Source organism: Bos taurus, chromosome 7 (assembly GCF_002263795.3).
Source record: "Bos taurus isolate L1 Dominette 01449 registration number 42190680 breed Hereford chromosome 7, ARS-UCD2.0, whole genome shotgun sequence".
Taxonomy (NCBI): domain Eukaryota; kingdom Metazoa; phylum Chordata; class Mammalia; order Artiodactyla; family Bovidae; genus Bos; species Bos taurus.
This window is the reverse complement of record NC_037334.1, coordinates 17318287-17334879: the sequence shown is the minus strand read 5'-3', so window position 1 is coordinate 17334879 and position 16593 is coordinate 17318287. Positions and strand designations below refer to the sequence as shown.

The window sequence follows — 16593 nt, the reverse complement described above, 5'->3', positions numbered from 1 at the left end:
TCTCCATAGTGGCTGTACTAGTTTGCAATCCCACCAACAGTGTAAGAGGGTTCCCTTTTCTCCACACCCTCTCCAGCATTTATTATTTGTAGACTTTTGGATCGCAGCCATTCTGACTGGTGTGAAAGGGTACTTTAAGATTTTTAAACATCACTTTATTAGGAAAACTTGCCAAGCTGCAAGAATTGTACAGTGAACACCCATGTACCTGAGAGAGGCTGGGACCTGGGACCGTTTGTTGCAGTGGTTCCACCTGGACAAACACCTTCCTGAACAACAAGATGCAAAAAAACTATAGGGGACTAAAAATAACTTCACAGTTTCGCAGCTGGGGGCAAATTATAAACCAATTGCCATTTCTGGTGTGGGAGCAGACTGAGGGTCCTGCACATGGACCTGCAATCTTCAGTGAAAGTTTTACTTGTGTTTTCAGTGTATCTCCATGTCTGCATTGCCCTCTCCCTTCATGGGCTACGGTCCATGGGGTCGCAAACAGCTGGACATGGCTGAACCACTAACGCATTCACATTCATCCGTTTATCTTATTTTTTTTAATGCATTTCAGAGTAAGTTGAAGCCTTCAGTAAACTGTCTCTGTTTCTGTATTTAAAAAGAAAAAAAATTGCTATTCTCTTCATTTGCACAATACTAGAAAACCGTCCCATAGCAGCTGTTACGAAACCCCCATTTCTCCCTGAGAAACACCAGAGAAAGATAAAAGACGATGTAAGTTCCTATTTTTGCTTTCATTTTGTCGTGATGGCTCGAAGTCTGTTTTTGCCTTGGAGTGGTAAGTCTTTAAAATATTTTATTCTCTTTTAAGAAATGCAAATATTGTGTATTGATACATATATATGGGATCTAGAAAAAAAAGGTACCGATGAACCTATTTGCAGGGCAGGAATAGAGACACAGACATAGAGAATGGATGTGTGGACACAGCAGAGGGAGGCGGGGGCAAGAGGAAGGTGTGATGAATTGAGAGAGTAGCATTGAAACATACATTATCATGTGTAAAATAAATAGCTAGTGTGGAGTTGTTATATAACACAGAGTGCAACTCAGTGCTCTGTGACAACTTTGAGGGGTGGACTGGGGTGGGGGGCAGTGGGGGTGAGGTTCAAGAGACAGGTGACATATGTATACTTTTGGCTGACTCACCTTGTTATATGCCCACAACCAACCCAACGTCATAAAGCAATTATCTTAAACAGACATAGAGAACAGACATACGGACATGGGGAGAAGGGAGGAGAGGGTGAGATGTATGGAAAGAGTAACATGGAAACTTACATTACCATATGTAAAATAGATAGCCAACAGGAATTTGCTGTATGGCTCAGGAAACTTGAACAGTGGCTCTGTATCAACCTAGAGGGGGTAGGATTGGGAGGGGGTTTCAGAAGGAAGGGGATGTATGTATGCCTATGACTGATTCATGTTGAGGTTTGACAGAAAACAACAAAATTCTGTAAAGCAATTATCCTTCAATTAAAAAAGTATTTTATTTAAAAAAAGAAACAAGTATCCTCCAATTAAAAATAAATTTTAAGCTAAATAATAAAAACATTTAATATTTTATTCTAAGTAGAAATAGCAAGGACACTTCAACTCTCATACTCTATCTTGTTTTCAACACTGTGGCTTGGGCAGGGGGCATCCACTTGGTTTGCTCTTTTAAACCATGGCTGAGGTATGTCTCCTATGGAAATACCTGGAGGAATTAAGATGGGGCACTTTCAACATGATTTCATCAGGCAATGGGGCTCTTCAAAGCTTGCTCTTATATTCCGTCCTACAAGGATAGGATCAAAGTGAGCTTCTGGGGTGGTTGTTGCGCTGTGGTCAGTCGTGTCCTACTCTGCGACTCCGTGGAGAGGGGAACCTGGCGAGCTACAGTCCACCGGATTTTTCAGGCACGAATCCTGGAGCAGGTTGCCGTTTCCTTCTCTAGGAGATCTTTGCCACCTGGTCACCTACAGCTCCTGCATTAGCAGGAGGATTCTTTACCACTGAACCAACTGGGAAACCCTTGCAAAACATGAACTTCTTGTACGAATGGAGTTTTTCGTGTCAGGGCCAGACTTTTGACATGGAAAGCTGTCCCGTGCTCATTTTTCTTCCTGAAACTGAGTTGAATTCTCCCGGATCCATTTGCTTTAGCGAGTCAAGATTCCGCCCGGGTCTCACCTTGGTGTTTCTTGGCTCAGAACAGACAGCTGAGCTGCGTGTGGACGGCGCCCCCTGGTGGTCACATGTGGATGGGACAAAGCATGCAAAGGCCTCGTAACACCGAAACGTTTCTCTTTCAATCTGAATGTCCCATGACAGGAACTGAAAATTGATAAGGACCCTTCCTCTGTTGCAGAGAGATCACATTTGCTTCCTACTCCTAATTTTGGAAGCCCCAACCTGTATTATATAAAACATTAAAATTGTTCCTCATTCCATATTACGTGGGTTTTGTTTTGTTTTATGGGGTTTTGTTTGTTTGTTTTTGCTAATATTACCAAGAGCATTTCTAGAATTATTGCCCAGGATAAACTCATTTAATTGTCCAAGCCTTATGATTTTTTCGGTTTTTTTGGCAGCACGGGGCAGCTTGCAGGATCTTAGTTTCTGGATCAGGGTTCAAACTGAGCCCCCCGGCAGTGAAAGTGTGGAATCCTAACCACTGTTCAGTTCAGTCGCTCAGTCGTGTCCGACTCTTTGTGACCCCATGAACCGCAGCACGCCAGGCCTCCCTGTCCATCACCAACTCCCGGAGTTCACTCAAACTCATGTCCATCAAGTCGGTGATGCCATCCAGCCATCTCATCCTCTGTCGTCCCCTTCTCCTCCTGCCCCCAATCCCTCCCAGCATTAGGGTCTTTTCCAATGAGTCAGCTCTCTGCATCAGGTGGCCAAAGTATTGGAGTTTCAGCTTCAACATCAGTCCTTCCAATAAACACCCAGGACTGATCTCCTTTAGGATGGACTGGTTGGATCTCCTTGCTGTCCAAGGGACTCTCAAGAGTCTTCTCCAACACCACAGTTCAAAAGCATTAAATCTTCGGCGCTCAGCTTTCTTTATAGTCCAACTCTCATCCATACATGACCACTGGAAAAACCATAGCCTTGACTAGATGGACCTTTGTTGAAAAAGTAATGTCTCTGCTTTTGAATATGCTGTCTATTTTGGCCATAACTTTCCTTCCAAGAAGTACGCATCTTTTAATTTCATGGCTGCAATCACCATCTGCAGTGATTTTGGAGCCCCGAAAAAGAAAGTCTGACACTGTTTCCACTGTTTCCCCATCTATTTGCCATGAAGTGATGGGACCAGATGCCATGATATTATTTTTCTGAATGTTGAGCGTTAAGCCAACTTTTTCATTCTCCTCTTTCACTTTCATCAGGGTGGTATCATCTGCATATTCTGAGGTTATTGATGTTTCTCCCAGAAATCTTGATTCCAGCGTGTGTTTCTTCCAGCCCAGCGTTTCTCATGATGTACTCTGCATAGAAGTTAAATAAGCAGGGTGACAATATACAGCCTTGACATACTCCTTTTCCTATTTGGAACCAGTCTGTTGTTCCACGTCCAGTTCTAACTCTTGCTTCCTGACCTGCATATAGGTTTCTCAAGAGGCAGGTCAGGTCGTCTGGTATTCCCATCTCTTGAAGAATTTTCCACAGTTTATTGTGATCCACACAGTCAAAGGCTTTGGCATAGTCAATAAAGCAGAAATAGATGTTTTTCTGGAACCCTCTTACTTTTTCGATGATCCAGTGGATGTTGGCAATTTGACCTCTGGTTCCTCTGCCCTTTCTAAAACCAGCTTGAACATCTGGAAGTTCATGGTTCATGTATTGCTGAAGCCTGTCTTGGAGAATTTTAAGCATCATTTTACTAGCGTATGAGATGAGTGCAATTGTGCAGTAGTTTGAGAATTCTTGGGCATTGCCTTTCTTTGGGATTGGAATGAAAACTGACTTTTTCCAGTCCTGTGGCCACTGCTGAGTTTTCCAAATTTGCTGGCATATTGAGTGCAGCACTTTCAAAGCATCATCTTTCAGGATTTGAAATAGCTCCACTGGAATTCCATCACCTCCACTAGCTCATAGCTCATAGCTTGTTCATAATGATGCTTCCTAAGGCCCACTTGACTTCACATTCCAGGATGTCTGGCTCTAGGTGAGTGATCATATCATCATAATTATCTGGGTTGTAAAGATCTTTTTGTACAGTTCTTCTGTGTATTCTTGCCACCTCTTCTTAATATCTTCTGCTTCTGTTAGATCCCTACCATTCCTGTACTTTATTGAGCCCATCTTTGCATGAAATGTTCCCTTGGTATCTCTAATGTTCTGTGAAGAAATCTCTAGTCTTTCCCATTCTATTGTTTTCCTCTATTTCTTTGCATTGATCGCTGAGGAAGGCTTTCTTATCTCTCCTTGCTATTCTTAACCACTGTACTGCCAGAGAATTCCCCAGCTCCTATGACTTTTATGAAACACTTGTCAAGTGAGAAACCTAACTTATGTATTATTTTCAAGTAGAATAGACTGCTAATTAATGTCAAATTCAAGAAGTGAAAAAGTCATATAATTCTACCTATATACCTGCAAAAGGCATTAAAGTGAACATTTATTCATCAGTATGACTCATCTTTCTAAGTTTTCCCCTATTTTATCCATTTTTTCCTTGAAGTCTCAAAAATATTTTCATGGATCTGTGAACATTTGTTTACCCTGATCAACATACTTTTAACTCTCAATGATCACTAGCGAGCCAAAATTATGTTGGGTGTGCCTTCACCTGGATGTTCCTTGAAGGGGTGCACCTCTTCCTCACTGTCAGGAACCTCAGGGTGGCCAACTACACCAGCGCAGGCAGATTCAAGAAGAGGTTCATGTACCCTGTAGGCTACGGGGTCCCAGCGGTGATTGTGGCTGTGTCTGCAGCGATCAACCCCCAAGGATACGGCACCACTAAGCAGTGAGTCCGGTGCTGAAAATGTGCTGTCGGGGACGTGGGTACACACGTGTCTCCCTGGGAAACTGAGGGTGGAAGGAAGGGTGGAGTAGGTCACGACTCAGGCTGAGAACAAAGATGCTGAACATTTATTTCTCCAGCCCCTGGGGCGAAGTGTTTCATATACACCATTTCTCATGTCTATCAAAACATCCCTAGAGGAAAGTGCTCCAATTGTTCCCATTTTGTATACTAAGCAAACTGAGGTTCAGAGAAAAAGGTGAACGACTAGTGTAAAGTAACACGGACAGTAAACTGGAAGGAGCATGAATTTTTATTTTTTATATAAATGTCTATATTTATAAATGTCACATGTTTATAGATCTTTAATACTTCTATTACTGAAAGTAATAACTGGTTTTATAAAAAATAATATTCTAATAAAGAACCTCTGTAATACCACTAAGCCCAGTATGTGTTAGTCATTCAGTCACATCTGACTCTGCAACCCCATGGACTGTGGCCCACTAGGCTCCTCTGTCCATGGAATTTTCCAGGCAAGAATATTGGAGTGGATTGCCGTTTGCTACTCCAAAGTATCTTCCCGACCTAGAGTTTGAACCATGTCTCCAGTGTCTCCTGCTTTGGCAGGTGGATTCTTTACCAACTGCACCACTTGAGAGCCCTTAAATATATATAAATATAAATATATACTTTTATAAAAATGGGGTCATGATAAAGATACTGCATGTAATTTGTTTATTCCCTTAATACTCTCCAGGCTAGAATACTGGAGTGGGTTGCCATACCCTTCTCCAGGGGCTCTTCCCCACCCAGGGACTGGACCCACATCTCCTGCATTTCCTTGCATAGAAGATGGATTCTTTACCAGTGAGCCACTGGGAAGCCCAAGAAGTCCTATATAAATATTCTCTATTGCAGATCATGTATTGTATTCCATTACCTTTCAAAATGCTGCCACTGTTGCTTTCTGTTTTTCAGTTGCTGGATCAACACAGAGAAAGGGTTTATCTTGAGTTTCTTAGGACCTGTATCAGCCGTCATCTTGGTAGGTTTGTAGTGTGCATGTGTCTGCCTCAGGTGCCATGTGTGTATAGAGTATGTGTGTGTGGTATGTAGTATTCAACTTAATTTGAAGATCAAAAGAGGTACTATTTTTTATTTTTTATTGCAGTACAGCTGATTTACAATGTTGTGTTAGTTTCAGGTGTACAGTGAAGAGATTCAGCTATATATATATATATATATATATATATATATAATGGAAAAGAATCTGGAAAAGTATATATATATGGATACTTATATATATATATATATATATATATAAAAGTCTCATATATATAAAAGAATATATATTTTTCAGATTCTTTTTCATTATAGGTTATATCAAAGAATTGAATATAGTTCCCTATGCTATACAGTAGGTCATTGTTGTTTACCTGTTCATATACAGTAATGTGTATACGTTAATTCCAACCTCCTAATTTATCCTTCTCCCCACTTCCCCTTTGGTAACCATAGTTTGTTTTCTGTTTGTCGGTCTATTTCTCTTTTGTACTTAAATTCATTTGTATGTTGTTTTTAGATTTCACATATAAGCAGGAGCATATGATATTTGTCTTTCTCTGACTTAACTTCACTTAGTATGATAATCTCTAGTTGTAACCATGTTGCTGCAAATGGCATTATTTCATTCTTTTTATGACTGAATAATATCCCATTGTATATATGTACCACATCTTCTTTTTCCATGCCTCTGCTGATGGACATTTAGGTTGCTTCCGTGTCTTGCATACTATAAATAGAGCTGCAGTGAACATTGGGGAACATGTATCTTCTCAAAGTATGGCTTTCTCTGGGTACATGCTCAGGAGTGGGACTGCTGAATCATATAGTAGTTCTAGTTTTACTTTTTTAAAGAATCTCCATACTGATCTCCATCCCGGTTTTACCAATTTACATTCCTACCAACAGTGTAGGAGGGCAATCTAAGTACTATTTTAACATTCATTTGTTTCCTTTTAATAGTAGATGTTTGAGCATATGTCTTTATTTAAAATTTTTGAGCATATTTTTGCCATCAAAAAGTCTATAAACAATAAACACTGGAGAGGGTGTGGAGAAAAGGAAACCCTCTTAAACTGTTGGTGGGAATTCAAACTAGTACAGCCACTGTGGAGAACAGTGTAGAGGTTCCTTAAAAAAAACTGGAAATAGAACTGCCATACAACTCAGCAATCCCACTGCTGGGCATACACACCAAGGAAACCAGAGTCAAAAGAGACACATGTACCCCAATGTTCATTGCAGCACTGTTTACAATTGCTCGGAAGCAACCTAGATATCCATCAGCAGACAAATGGATAAGGAAGTTGTGGTACATATACACAATGGAATATTACTCAGCTATAAAAAAAGAATACATTTGAGTCAGTTCTAACAAGTGGATGAAACTGGAGCCTATTATACAGAGTGAAGTAAGTCAGAAAGAAAAGCACCAATACAGTATATTAACACATATATATGGAATTTAGAAAGATAGTAACGACAACCCTACAACAAGACAACAAAAGAGACACAGATGTAAAGAACAGACGTTTGGACTATGTGGGAGAAGGCAAGGGTGGGATCATTTGAGAGAATAGCATTGAAATATGTATAGTACCACATATAAAACAGATGACCAGTGCAAGTGTGATGCATGAGGCAGGGCACTCAAAGCCGGTGCTCTGGAACAACTCAGAGGGATGGTGTGGGGAGGGAGCTAGGAGGGGGGCTTCAGGATGGGGGGGACACATATGCACCATGGCTGATTCATGTCGATGTATGGTAAAAACCACCACAATATTGTAAAGTAATTAGCCTCCAATTAAAATAAATAAAATTTTAATGATAAAAATAAAAATCTAAAAAAAGGAAAAAAAATTTTGAGCATATTTAAATGCTGATGAATAGAGAAGAAATCATCCTTGTATCTCTAATATCTAGCATGCCATATATACTTAATATATATTTGTTGAATAAACAAATAAGTGGATGTGTAAAAATATAATTGTGACTATGATAAAATTATGTGATTTGGAAGTGATTTCACCAAGTGTTCTTAAATCTTCTTCAGTTTTTATGTTTGTTCGACTCAGGATATAGTCTAATGATAAGTCAGTTTAGGCTACAGTGTGGTACAGTGACAAAGAAGTCCCAACATCTCAGTGGCTTGGCAGAGCAAATACGTTTTTGTGTGCTACTTTTGCAAAGTCCAGTGTGGATCAAGAGGCTCCCCATGTGAGATTCAGCTTTACTTTTTTATGACTGTGCTGGGTCTTCGTTGCTTTGTGCAGGCTTTCTCTAGTCGTGGTGAGTGGGGGCTACTCTTTCTTGGGCGCTCACGTTTCTCATGGAGGTGGCTTCTCTTGTCGTGGAGCACAGGCTCTAGGCATGAGGGCTTCAGAAGTCGCAGCACATGGACTCACTAGTTCTGGCACATGAAGTTAGTTGCTCCAAGGCATGTGGGATCTTCCCAGACCAGGGATTGAACTCATATCTCCTGCATTGGCAGGCAGATGGTTAGCCCCTGTGGCACCAGGGAAGTCCTCAGCTTTTCTTTTATGATTCTATTATTTTGACATGTGACCTCCTTGGTTGTTGCTAGAGAGGAAGAGTTGAAGACTGTAGGATTCGGGCATATATCACTGCGACCAACATCTCAGCCGCTAGAACTCAGCCACATGCCCCAGACTATCTGAAATGAGCCTGGAAAATACCTGTCCATGGCCCGTGTGTGCAAGGAAAGGTGTTGGTGGAGACACCACATTGCACTGCGTTTGTGCCACCTGACCACCCACGCATGTTCTTTTGTGGCCTTTCAGGAGCTCCTTGGTGGTATTGTACAAGTATCCCCAGTCTGCTCCAAAGGAATTTCAATATATTCTCTTTTTTTTAACTATTTGGCTGTGCTATGAGGCATGTGGGATCCTAGTTCCTGACCAGGGATGGAACCTGCATCCCCTGTATTGGAAGCATGGAGTCTTAACCACTGGACTGCCAGGGAAGTCCCCAAGTTGCAACATATTCTAACTATAAAATCTCATACCTTTTCCCATGATCTTCAGTGCTTTCTAGTTTGACTCTCTATTTCTTTCTTAGGGAATAGTTGCCTTGCAATGTTGCACAACAAAGTGCATTAGCTACAGCATGTAGCATGTTAGTCACTCAGCCATGTCCAACTCTTTGCGACTCCATGGGCCATAGCCCACTAGGCTCTTCTGTCCGTGGAATTCTCCAGGCAAGATTACTGGAGTGGGTTGGCACTCCCTTCTCCAAGGGATCTTCCTGACCCAGGGATCGAACCCTGGTTTCCCGCACTACAGGCAGATTCTTTACTTTCTGAGCCATCACATATATCCCCTCTCTCATGGCCCTTCTTCCCACCCACCCCCATCTCACCCCTCTAGGTCATCACAGAACACCCAGCTAAGCTCCCTGCACTCTACAGCAGGTTCCCACTAGCTATCTGTAGCTCTCTACACATGGTATCTTCACACACGGCAGTACACATGTCAGGGAAAACCATAAAGAGATGAAACGACAACCCTCAGAATGGGAGAAAATAATGGCAAACAAAGCAACTTACAAGGAATGAATCTCTAAAATTTACAAACAGCTCATGAAACTCAATATGAGAAGAAACACACCCAATCAAAAAATGGGCAGAAGACCTATGTAGACATTTCTCCAAAGAAGAAACACAGATGGCCAAGAGACACATGAAAAGATGCTCAGCATCATGAACTATCAGAGAAATGCAGATCCAAACTACAAAGAGTAGTTCACCTCACACGGGTGAATGGCCATCATAAAAAAAAAAAAAGACTCTGTATGTTGGTCCACAGTTAGTATCTTTTTTTTTCTTTCAGATAAACTTAATCTTTTATTTGATAACCCTGTGGATTTTGAGAGACCGACTTTCTTCCCTCAATAAAGATGTGTCCAAGATACAAAACACAAGGTAAAATGGGTTTAGACAGTTTAATGGGCTTTGCATAAGTTGTAGTCCTAAAGGATTGCTTTTTCAAGCATGCATGCATGCTCAGTTACTAAGTGGTGCCCAAGGCTTTGCAACCTCATGGACAGTAGCCCACCAGGCTCCTCTATCCATGGGATTTCCCAGACAAGAATACTGAAGTGGGTTGCTATTTCCTCCACCAGGGAATCTTTCTGACGCAACAATCAAACCCATGTCACCTGCATTGGCAGGCAGATTGTTTACGTACTGAGGCACCTGGGAAGCCCCTAAACAGTCATCTGTAAAGAGTTGCCTACCATGTTAGGAACCACTGTCAAATGAGAATCACCCTTAAAATCATATGTATTTGAACCCTTGAAATTAATGAGCAGATTCATAGAACCAGAAAGTAGAATTGATGTTGCCCAAGGGTGAGGGTAGGAAGGAATGGGTATTTATTGTTTTTTGGATACAGAGTTTCAATTCTTCAGGGTGAAAAAAAGCTCAGTAGAAGGATAGTGTTGTTCTAGCAGTGCAACAATGTGAGTGTGTTTAATGCTTTTGAACTGTGTGTTCAAATGTAGTTGTAGTAAATTTTGTGTTATGTGTTTTTGCCACATTAAAAAAACATAATGGTAAAATACCTTTCCTTGAGGAGGAAATGGCAACCCACTTCAGTATTCTTGCCTGTGAAATCCCATGGACACAGGAGCCTGGCGGACTACAGTCCACTGGGTCACAAGAGTTGGACGCGACTTAGCGGCTAACCACCACCACCACAAAATATCATTCCAATTATAAATATTCATAATAGAGGAAAACACCCATGGAATAAACTCATGCTCATCTATTAGAGTTTTTACAATGGAAATGATAGCCATTACTTCCAAATATTGCACTCACAACCACAGTTACTCCAAACCATCCTGGCTTGAGAAAAGTTCACAAGTAATTAGAACAGGCGTCCCAGGTGGCTCAGTGGTAAAGAATCTGCCTGCCAATGCAGGAGACTTAGGCTTGATCCCTGGGTTGGGAAGATCCCCTGGAGAAGGAAATGGAAACCTATGGACACCTACAGTATTCTTGTTTAATTCTGAATAATTCCATGGACAGAGAAGCCTGGCAGGCTACAGTTCATGGGGTCGCAAAGAGTCAAACACAACTTAGGGACTAAAGTACTACAGTTGGAGAGGAAGGCAGATGGGGTCTGAAGACAGGAAAACATACTACTCAAGAGAGAAGGTGGTGAGTTGGTGACTGTCCTTCTTGGTGTTAACAGGATGCTGACGTTTAAAGCCATTGCTCAGCTCTTCCTCTTGGGCTGTTCCTGGTGCCTTGGCTTCTTTCTCGCTGAACTGATAAAGGAATCCATCAGATCCATCGTTGCCTACGCTTTCACCATCACCAACGTCCTGCAGGGAGTCTACATCTTCCTGGTCCACTGCGTCCTCAACCAGCAGGTAATAGGACCCATCCTGTCTTCCCCCAAGCTCTCAACTGGGGTCCTCACACGTCATTTACCTGGCTAGCCCTTCTCTCCTGCATGATGCCCTTCTGTCTGATAGTGTGTTCCCATTTTCCCCAAGCCTACCATTCTCCACTGAGTCCGGGAGTTCAAGCCCCTGTTTGTAAATGCATTTTTTATGTATCTGTAGGATGAGGTTAGTTCCACATCCTACGACTCCGCCATCTTGATTCCCCTTTGGGAGTTCAAGTCTCCATTTTCCAGTTTCCCAATACATGAATCTGCAATGAGGAGTGGATAGTTACTTCCCCATTCATCTTCTCCGATCACAAATATGGGGTCTGACAGCAACAAAACTAAAGTTTGGGGGACAATGGTTTCCATTTTTTAATACTCAAATTGGATTTTAACAATTATTACTTGCTTGGCTCTGGGGGATCCAGGGGCAGCTTTCTGAACAGTGAGGAAATCAGAAACGGGAAACAACATAATTAGACATTGAATAACCAACTGTGATTTGCACTGTGGGGAAAATTGTTAGGGGGACATTAAACTACCACATAGGGCTTCCTTAGGCTTGACAATGAGGGGCTTAATGTGGGTGGGAGACAACCAGCCAAAGAAAGGAAGTAAGGCTGATATGGCAACCCTTGCCAGTCCCAGAACCCAAAGACATGTAGCGAGGGCAGTGCTCTGAGTATAGGAGACTGCAGTGATAGTGAAGTTCCACTTGCCAGCATTGATTGGACCATATAAGCTTTTTAAGCAGTGATTTTACATTGCATTCTGACTCAATAAATAGGCAGATATCTCTAGGTTTCACTCCAATGGAGTTGTATGGATCTCAGAGAGACATGTAGTCAGGTACGAATGTGAGAGTGGTACCATAAAGAAGGCTGACGCTGAAGAATTGATGCTTTCAAACTGTGGTGCTGGAGAAGACTCTTAAGAGTCCAAAGGACAGCAAGGAGATAAAAACAGCCAATCCTAAAGGAAATCAGCCCAGAATAGTCAATGGAAGGACTTATGCTGGAGCTGAAGCTCCAATCCTTTGCTTCCTTGTGGGAAGAGCCGAATCTTTAGAAAAGACCCTGATACTGGGAAAGATTGAGGGAGGGCAAGAGGAGAATGGGGAACAGGGGATGAGATGGTTGGATGGCATCATCGACTCAGTGGACATGAGTTTAAGCAAATTCAAGCAGATATTGAAGGACAGGGAAGCCTGGTGTGCTGCAGTCATGGGGTTGCAAAGTGTAGGACAAGACTTAGCAACTGAACAACAACATTGAGAGGAGGAAGCAATTCTCCGTAGTTACAGAAAACTGCTCATGTTCTTAGGGAGGATATAAATGCTGTGTTATCATTAACATGAATATGAACAGGCTGATCCACAAATAATATCTCTGTAATCACTCATGGGGCCTCTCTGGTGGCTCAGACACTAAAGAATCTGCCTGCAGTGCAGGAGACCTAGGTATGGTCTCTGGGCTGGGATTACCCCCTGGAGAAGGGAATGGCTACCCACTCCAGTATTCTTGCCTGGAGAATCCCATGGACAGTGGAGCCTGTCAGTCTACAGTCCATGAGGTCTCAAAGAGTCAGACATGACTGAGCCACTAACACACAATCACTTATAGTTCAATCTGTTTGATATAGCCTCTATGGGTTATCTGCAAATATAAATGGAAAAATAAACATTATTTTTGGTAGCATTCATGCATATATCTAGAATGTATCTAAATGCAAGATTTTCATTTACCATCTTTTTCAGGTGAGAGAGGAATATGTAAAGTGGCTTAGGAGCATGAGTAAAAAGACAGAGTCTGACAGCTACATCCTTTCCAGCTCTACCATCCAAACCCATGTGGTAAGATGATTTCCTGTCCCCGTCCATGCTGTTTCCTTATTTGAAATATTCTCTTCTGCTGGTAGTTGGGTCTGCCCCTCACCCAATAGTGTGATGAGACCACACATTGACTCTTGGTACAGAAACCTGTTAGCATCTCTGTCTCAGCTTACTGTGCAATATCTGACTCTGTGCATCTCTTCTGCTGCTGCTGCTAAGTCGCTTCAGTCGTGTCCGACTCTGTGCAACCCCATAGATGGCAGCCTACCAGGCTCCACCATCCCTGGGATTCTCCAGGCAAGAACACTGGAGTGGGTTGCCATTTCCTTCTCCAATGCATGAAAGTGGAAAGTGAAAGTGAAGTCACTCAGTCATCTCTGACTCTGTGCAACCCCATGGACTGCAGCCTACCAGGCTCCATCCATGGGATTTTCCAGGCAAGAGTACTGGAGTGGGTTGCCATTGCCTTCTCTGCTGAGCATCTCTAGGGTGGGGTAATAGCATACTTACCACATATGATCTGCACAGTGAATGATCATACTTTTCTAGAATTATTGGTTTCTGAGTCCAAGAGCTTCCCTGGTGGCTCGGTGGTAAAGAACCCATCTATCAATGTAGGAGACACAGGTTTGATCCAGGGTCAGGAAGATCCCCTAGAGAAGGAAATGGCAACCCACTCCAGTATTCTTGCCTGGGAAATCCCATGGACATAGGAGCCTGGCAGGCTATGTAGTCCATGGGGTTGCAAAAGAGTAGGACATGACTTAGCAACTAAACAACAGAAGCAAGCTGAGTCCAAACCTTGGAGTTACAGAAACATGAATGAAACTTTTTCTTGATACATTACATCATAACTAAGTTATACTAGTTCATGAGTTCCACAAAGTTGCCAAACAGATGTTTCACTGCTGGTATGCTCTGAGCCTTAACCAGGCCTGTGCTTCGTAAACCTTAAAAGAAGCCACAGAACTTGGGACTTGCCAAACATCTTTGGCCAGGATTTTTTTTTTTTCCTGTAGAAAACGTCTTTACATTTTGTAGAACACTGATGTTTTTTACAAAAGACTTAATTTAAGGACTGTTGGCATAGGCAAAATAGTACTTGAAGAAACTGGTAGACATTACAAAGTACTTTTCTCCTTTTACTTGATAATGATGAAGGAAAATGAATGAAGGGATAAATAGGATGGATTTAGGTGAGATGTAGCAGTATGACCTTGGTTTCAGTCCTACTTTTGAAATTAACTTGGGTGTGATACTGACATCAGTCTCCTCATGGCTGAGATAAGTGGGCCAGACTTCATCATCTTATGATTACTTTCATATCTTCAATTTTCTGAGATGCAAAAAACAAAGGGAAGTACATTAAGCCTGGAAGAAAAATACTCAGACTTTCCCTGGGATCCATGCTTCAATATGAATCTCATCTTTTTGTCAGGAAATTCCCAACAAATGATGTTAATAATTACTTTCAGGAATATTTCAGCATTATTTCTCTTTCTGTTTCTCCCATAAATTCACACATGGAGATGGAAAAATCATCCAATTTATGGGGGAAAAGAAGAAGCAATACTTAAGTCTGAAAATGACAAACAGTTCCATATCATCCTCCCAACCACCCTGGAGAAAGAATCAGCCACGTGACTCAAACACCCAGGAGAACTGCTTCATCATACAGTAGAATCGCTCACAGAATGTATGCTTTGGTTGAATATTTTGTGTAGTGTTATAGCATTCTATGTTTTCAATTAAGATATTTTACACAGAGGCATGTAGATCTTACACTTAGTAAGTTTGTAAATATATATACATGTATATGCTCTTTTTATTTAGTCACTCTGTTGTCTCTAACTCATTTGTGACCCCGTGGACTTAGTCCAACTAGATCCTCTGTCCATGGGATTTCCCAGTCAAGAATACTGGAGTCAGTTGCTATTTCCTTCCCCAGGAATATTCCCAACCCAGAAATTGAACCCTCTTCCTCCTGCATATATATCTATTAACTACATAAGTCAAGTCAAGAGATGCAGTATTTGCATTACTCCTGAAAGTTCCCACATAATCCTTTCAATCATTTATCCCCAGTCTTCCACCCCAGAAACAATTATTCTGATTTCTATAGCAACAGATTAATTCTGTCAATTCTTTAAGTCCATATACATGGAATCATACAATATGACCTCTTGGTGTCTGCCATGTTTCACTCATCTTGATGATTATTTTGGAATTCATCCATTTCATGCATATGTTGTCAGTCTGTTCCTTTTATTGCTGAGTAGCATTTCACACTATTGTATATCACAATATGTTTATCCATACCCCTGTTCATGTGTATTTGAGTCATTTCCATTTTTCCACTATAAATAAAGATGCTATGATCATTTTCATATAATGTTTGTGTGTGTGTGTATGTGTGGCCACGTGTTCTCACTTCTCTCAGGTAAATACCTGGAGCTTCCTGTCTTTGAGTCGTATCTGATTGACATGCCAGGATTCAGTTCTTAGTGTGTGATGCCTGTACTAATGGCACCGGCATCAGTTGGGAAGCCAGAAATCACACTATGGGTCTCTCCCTGGATTCACTTGGGTTTAGATTCAGAAATCAGAGTTGTAACAACCCTCTGAATGTCTGTGATGAACAATGTAATTTGAGACTCATTTCTGCAGAGAGAGAGGAGGGTGGTTATCCAAATGCTATGAGAACATTCTCCATGACTGGCAGTCATTTCATTACCCCCTCCCCTTATCTAATCATCTTCTCTTTTTATTCAAAGTAAAATTTCATTTTGCTTTCAAAGGAGAAGCTCAAAAGTAATATGATGCCTCAGACATTGGAGAAGAAAATACTATTTAGAGAAGTCAGAACAGGGCCACTATGATGAAACCACACTTCCTATAAGGTTGACCAGCTGCATTTTCCAGAGACCAGTCACAAAGATAACCTCACATCCTGGCAGTGTGGTCAGACACCGTCAATGTGAGGGGACCTTGGAAAAGCCCCCAGCAAGTCTGTGCATTCAGGAGACTACAGGGTCTTCAGGCGACTGCAGGGTCTTCAGGCCTACAGCCCAGTAGGAGAACCTTTCAGGACCATGGACAGTGCAAATGTTTGCAGGATCTTTGCCCAGCTTAGTGTGGGTGAATTCGTGGGCCGTGCTGGTGCCCGGTCTCTGCACACCAGCCCTGAGCCCATCCTTGCCCAGTCTTCAGATGGGGCAGAGTTGGGCCCAGGATTGGGTCCTGGAGTAATGCAGTCGCAGAGAGTCACAGAGAGTCAGACCCAACTGAGTGACTGAACAACA

The 16593-nt window shown here is 41.9% G+C and overlaps 1 protein-coding gene across 1 annotated transcript; it reads left to right on the top strand.

Moving 5' to 3' along the window:
• The first annotated feature begins 880 nt into the window (after window positions 1-880).
• On the top strand, window positions 881-15658 carry LOC112447353 (putative adhesion G protein-coupled receptor E4P). Its single transcript, XM_024994925.2, has 6 exons — window positions 881-4981; window positions 5960-6026; window positions 9892-9983; window positions 11260-11440; window positions 13217-13312; window positions 14821-15658. Exons 1-6 carry the CDS (start codon window positions 4806-4808, stop codon window positions 14866-14868), a joined length of 660 nt encoding a protein of 219 aa, XP_024850693.2. The 5' UTR covers window positions 881-4805; the 3' UTR covers window positions 14869-15658.
• The last annotated feature ends 935 nt before the right edge of the window (window positions 15659-16593 follow it).

Excerpts from the sequence above, each read along its gene's own strand:
- LOC112447353 (XM_024994925.2), top strand. The coding sequence starts at position 4,806 with ATGTTCCTTGAAGGGGTGCACCTCTTCCTCACTGTCAGGAACCTCAGG. Across the intron at positions 6,027-9,891 it reads CTGTATCAGCCGTCATCTTG|ATAAACTTAATCTTTTATTT; the intron begins GTAGGTTTGTAG and ends TTTTTCTTTCAG. Across the intron at positions 13,313-14,820 it reads CTACCATCCAAACCCATGTG|ATGGAAAAATCATCCAATTT; the intron begins GTAAGATGATTT and ends TCACACATGGAG.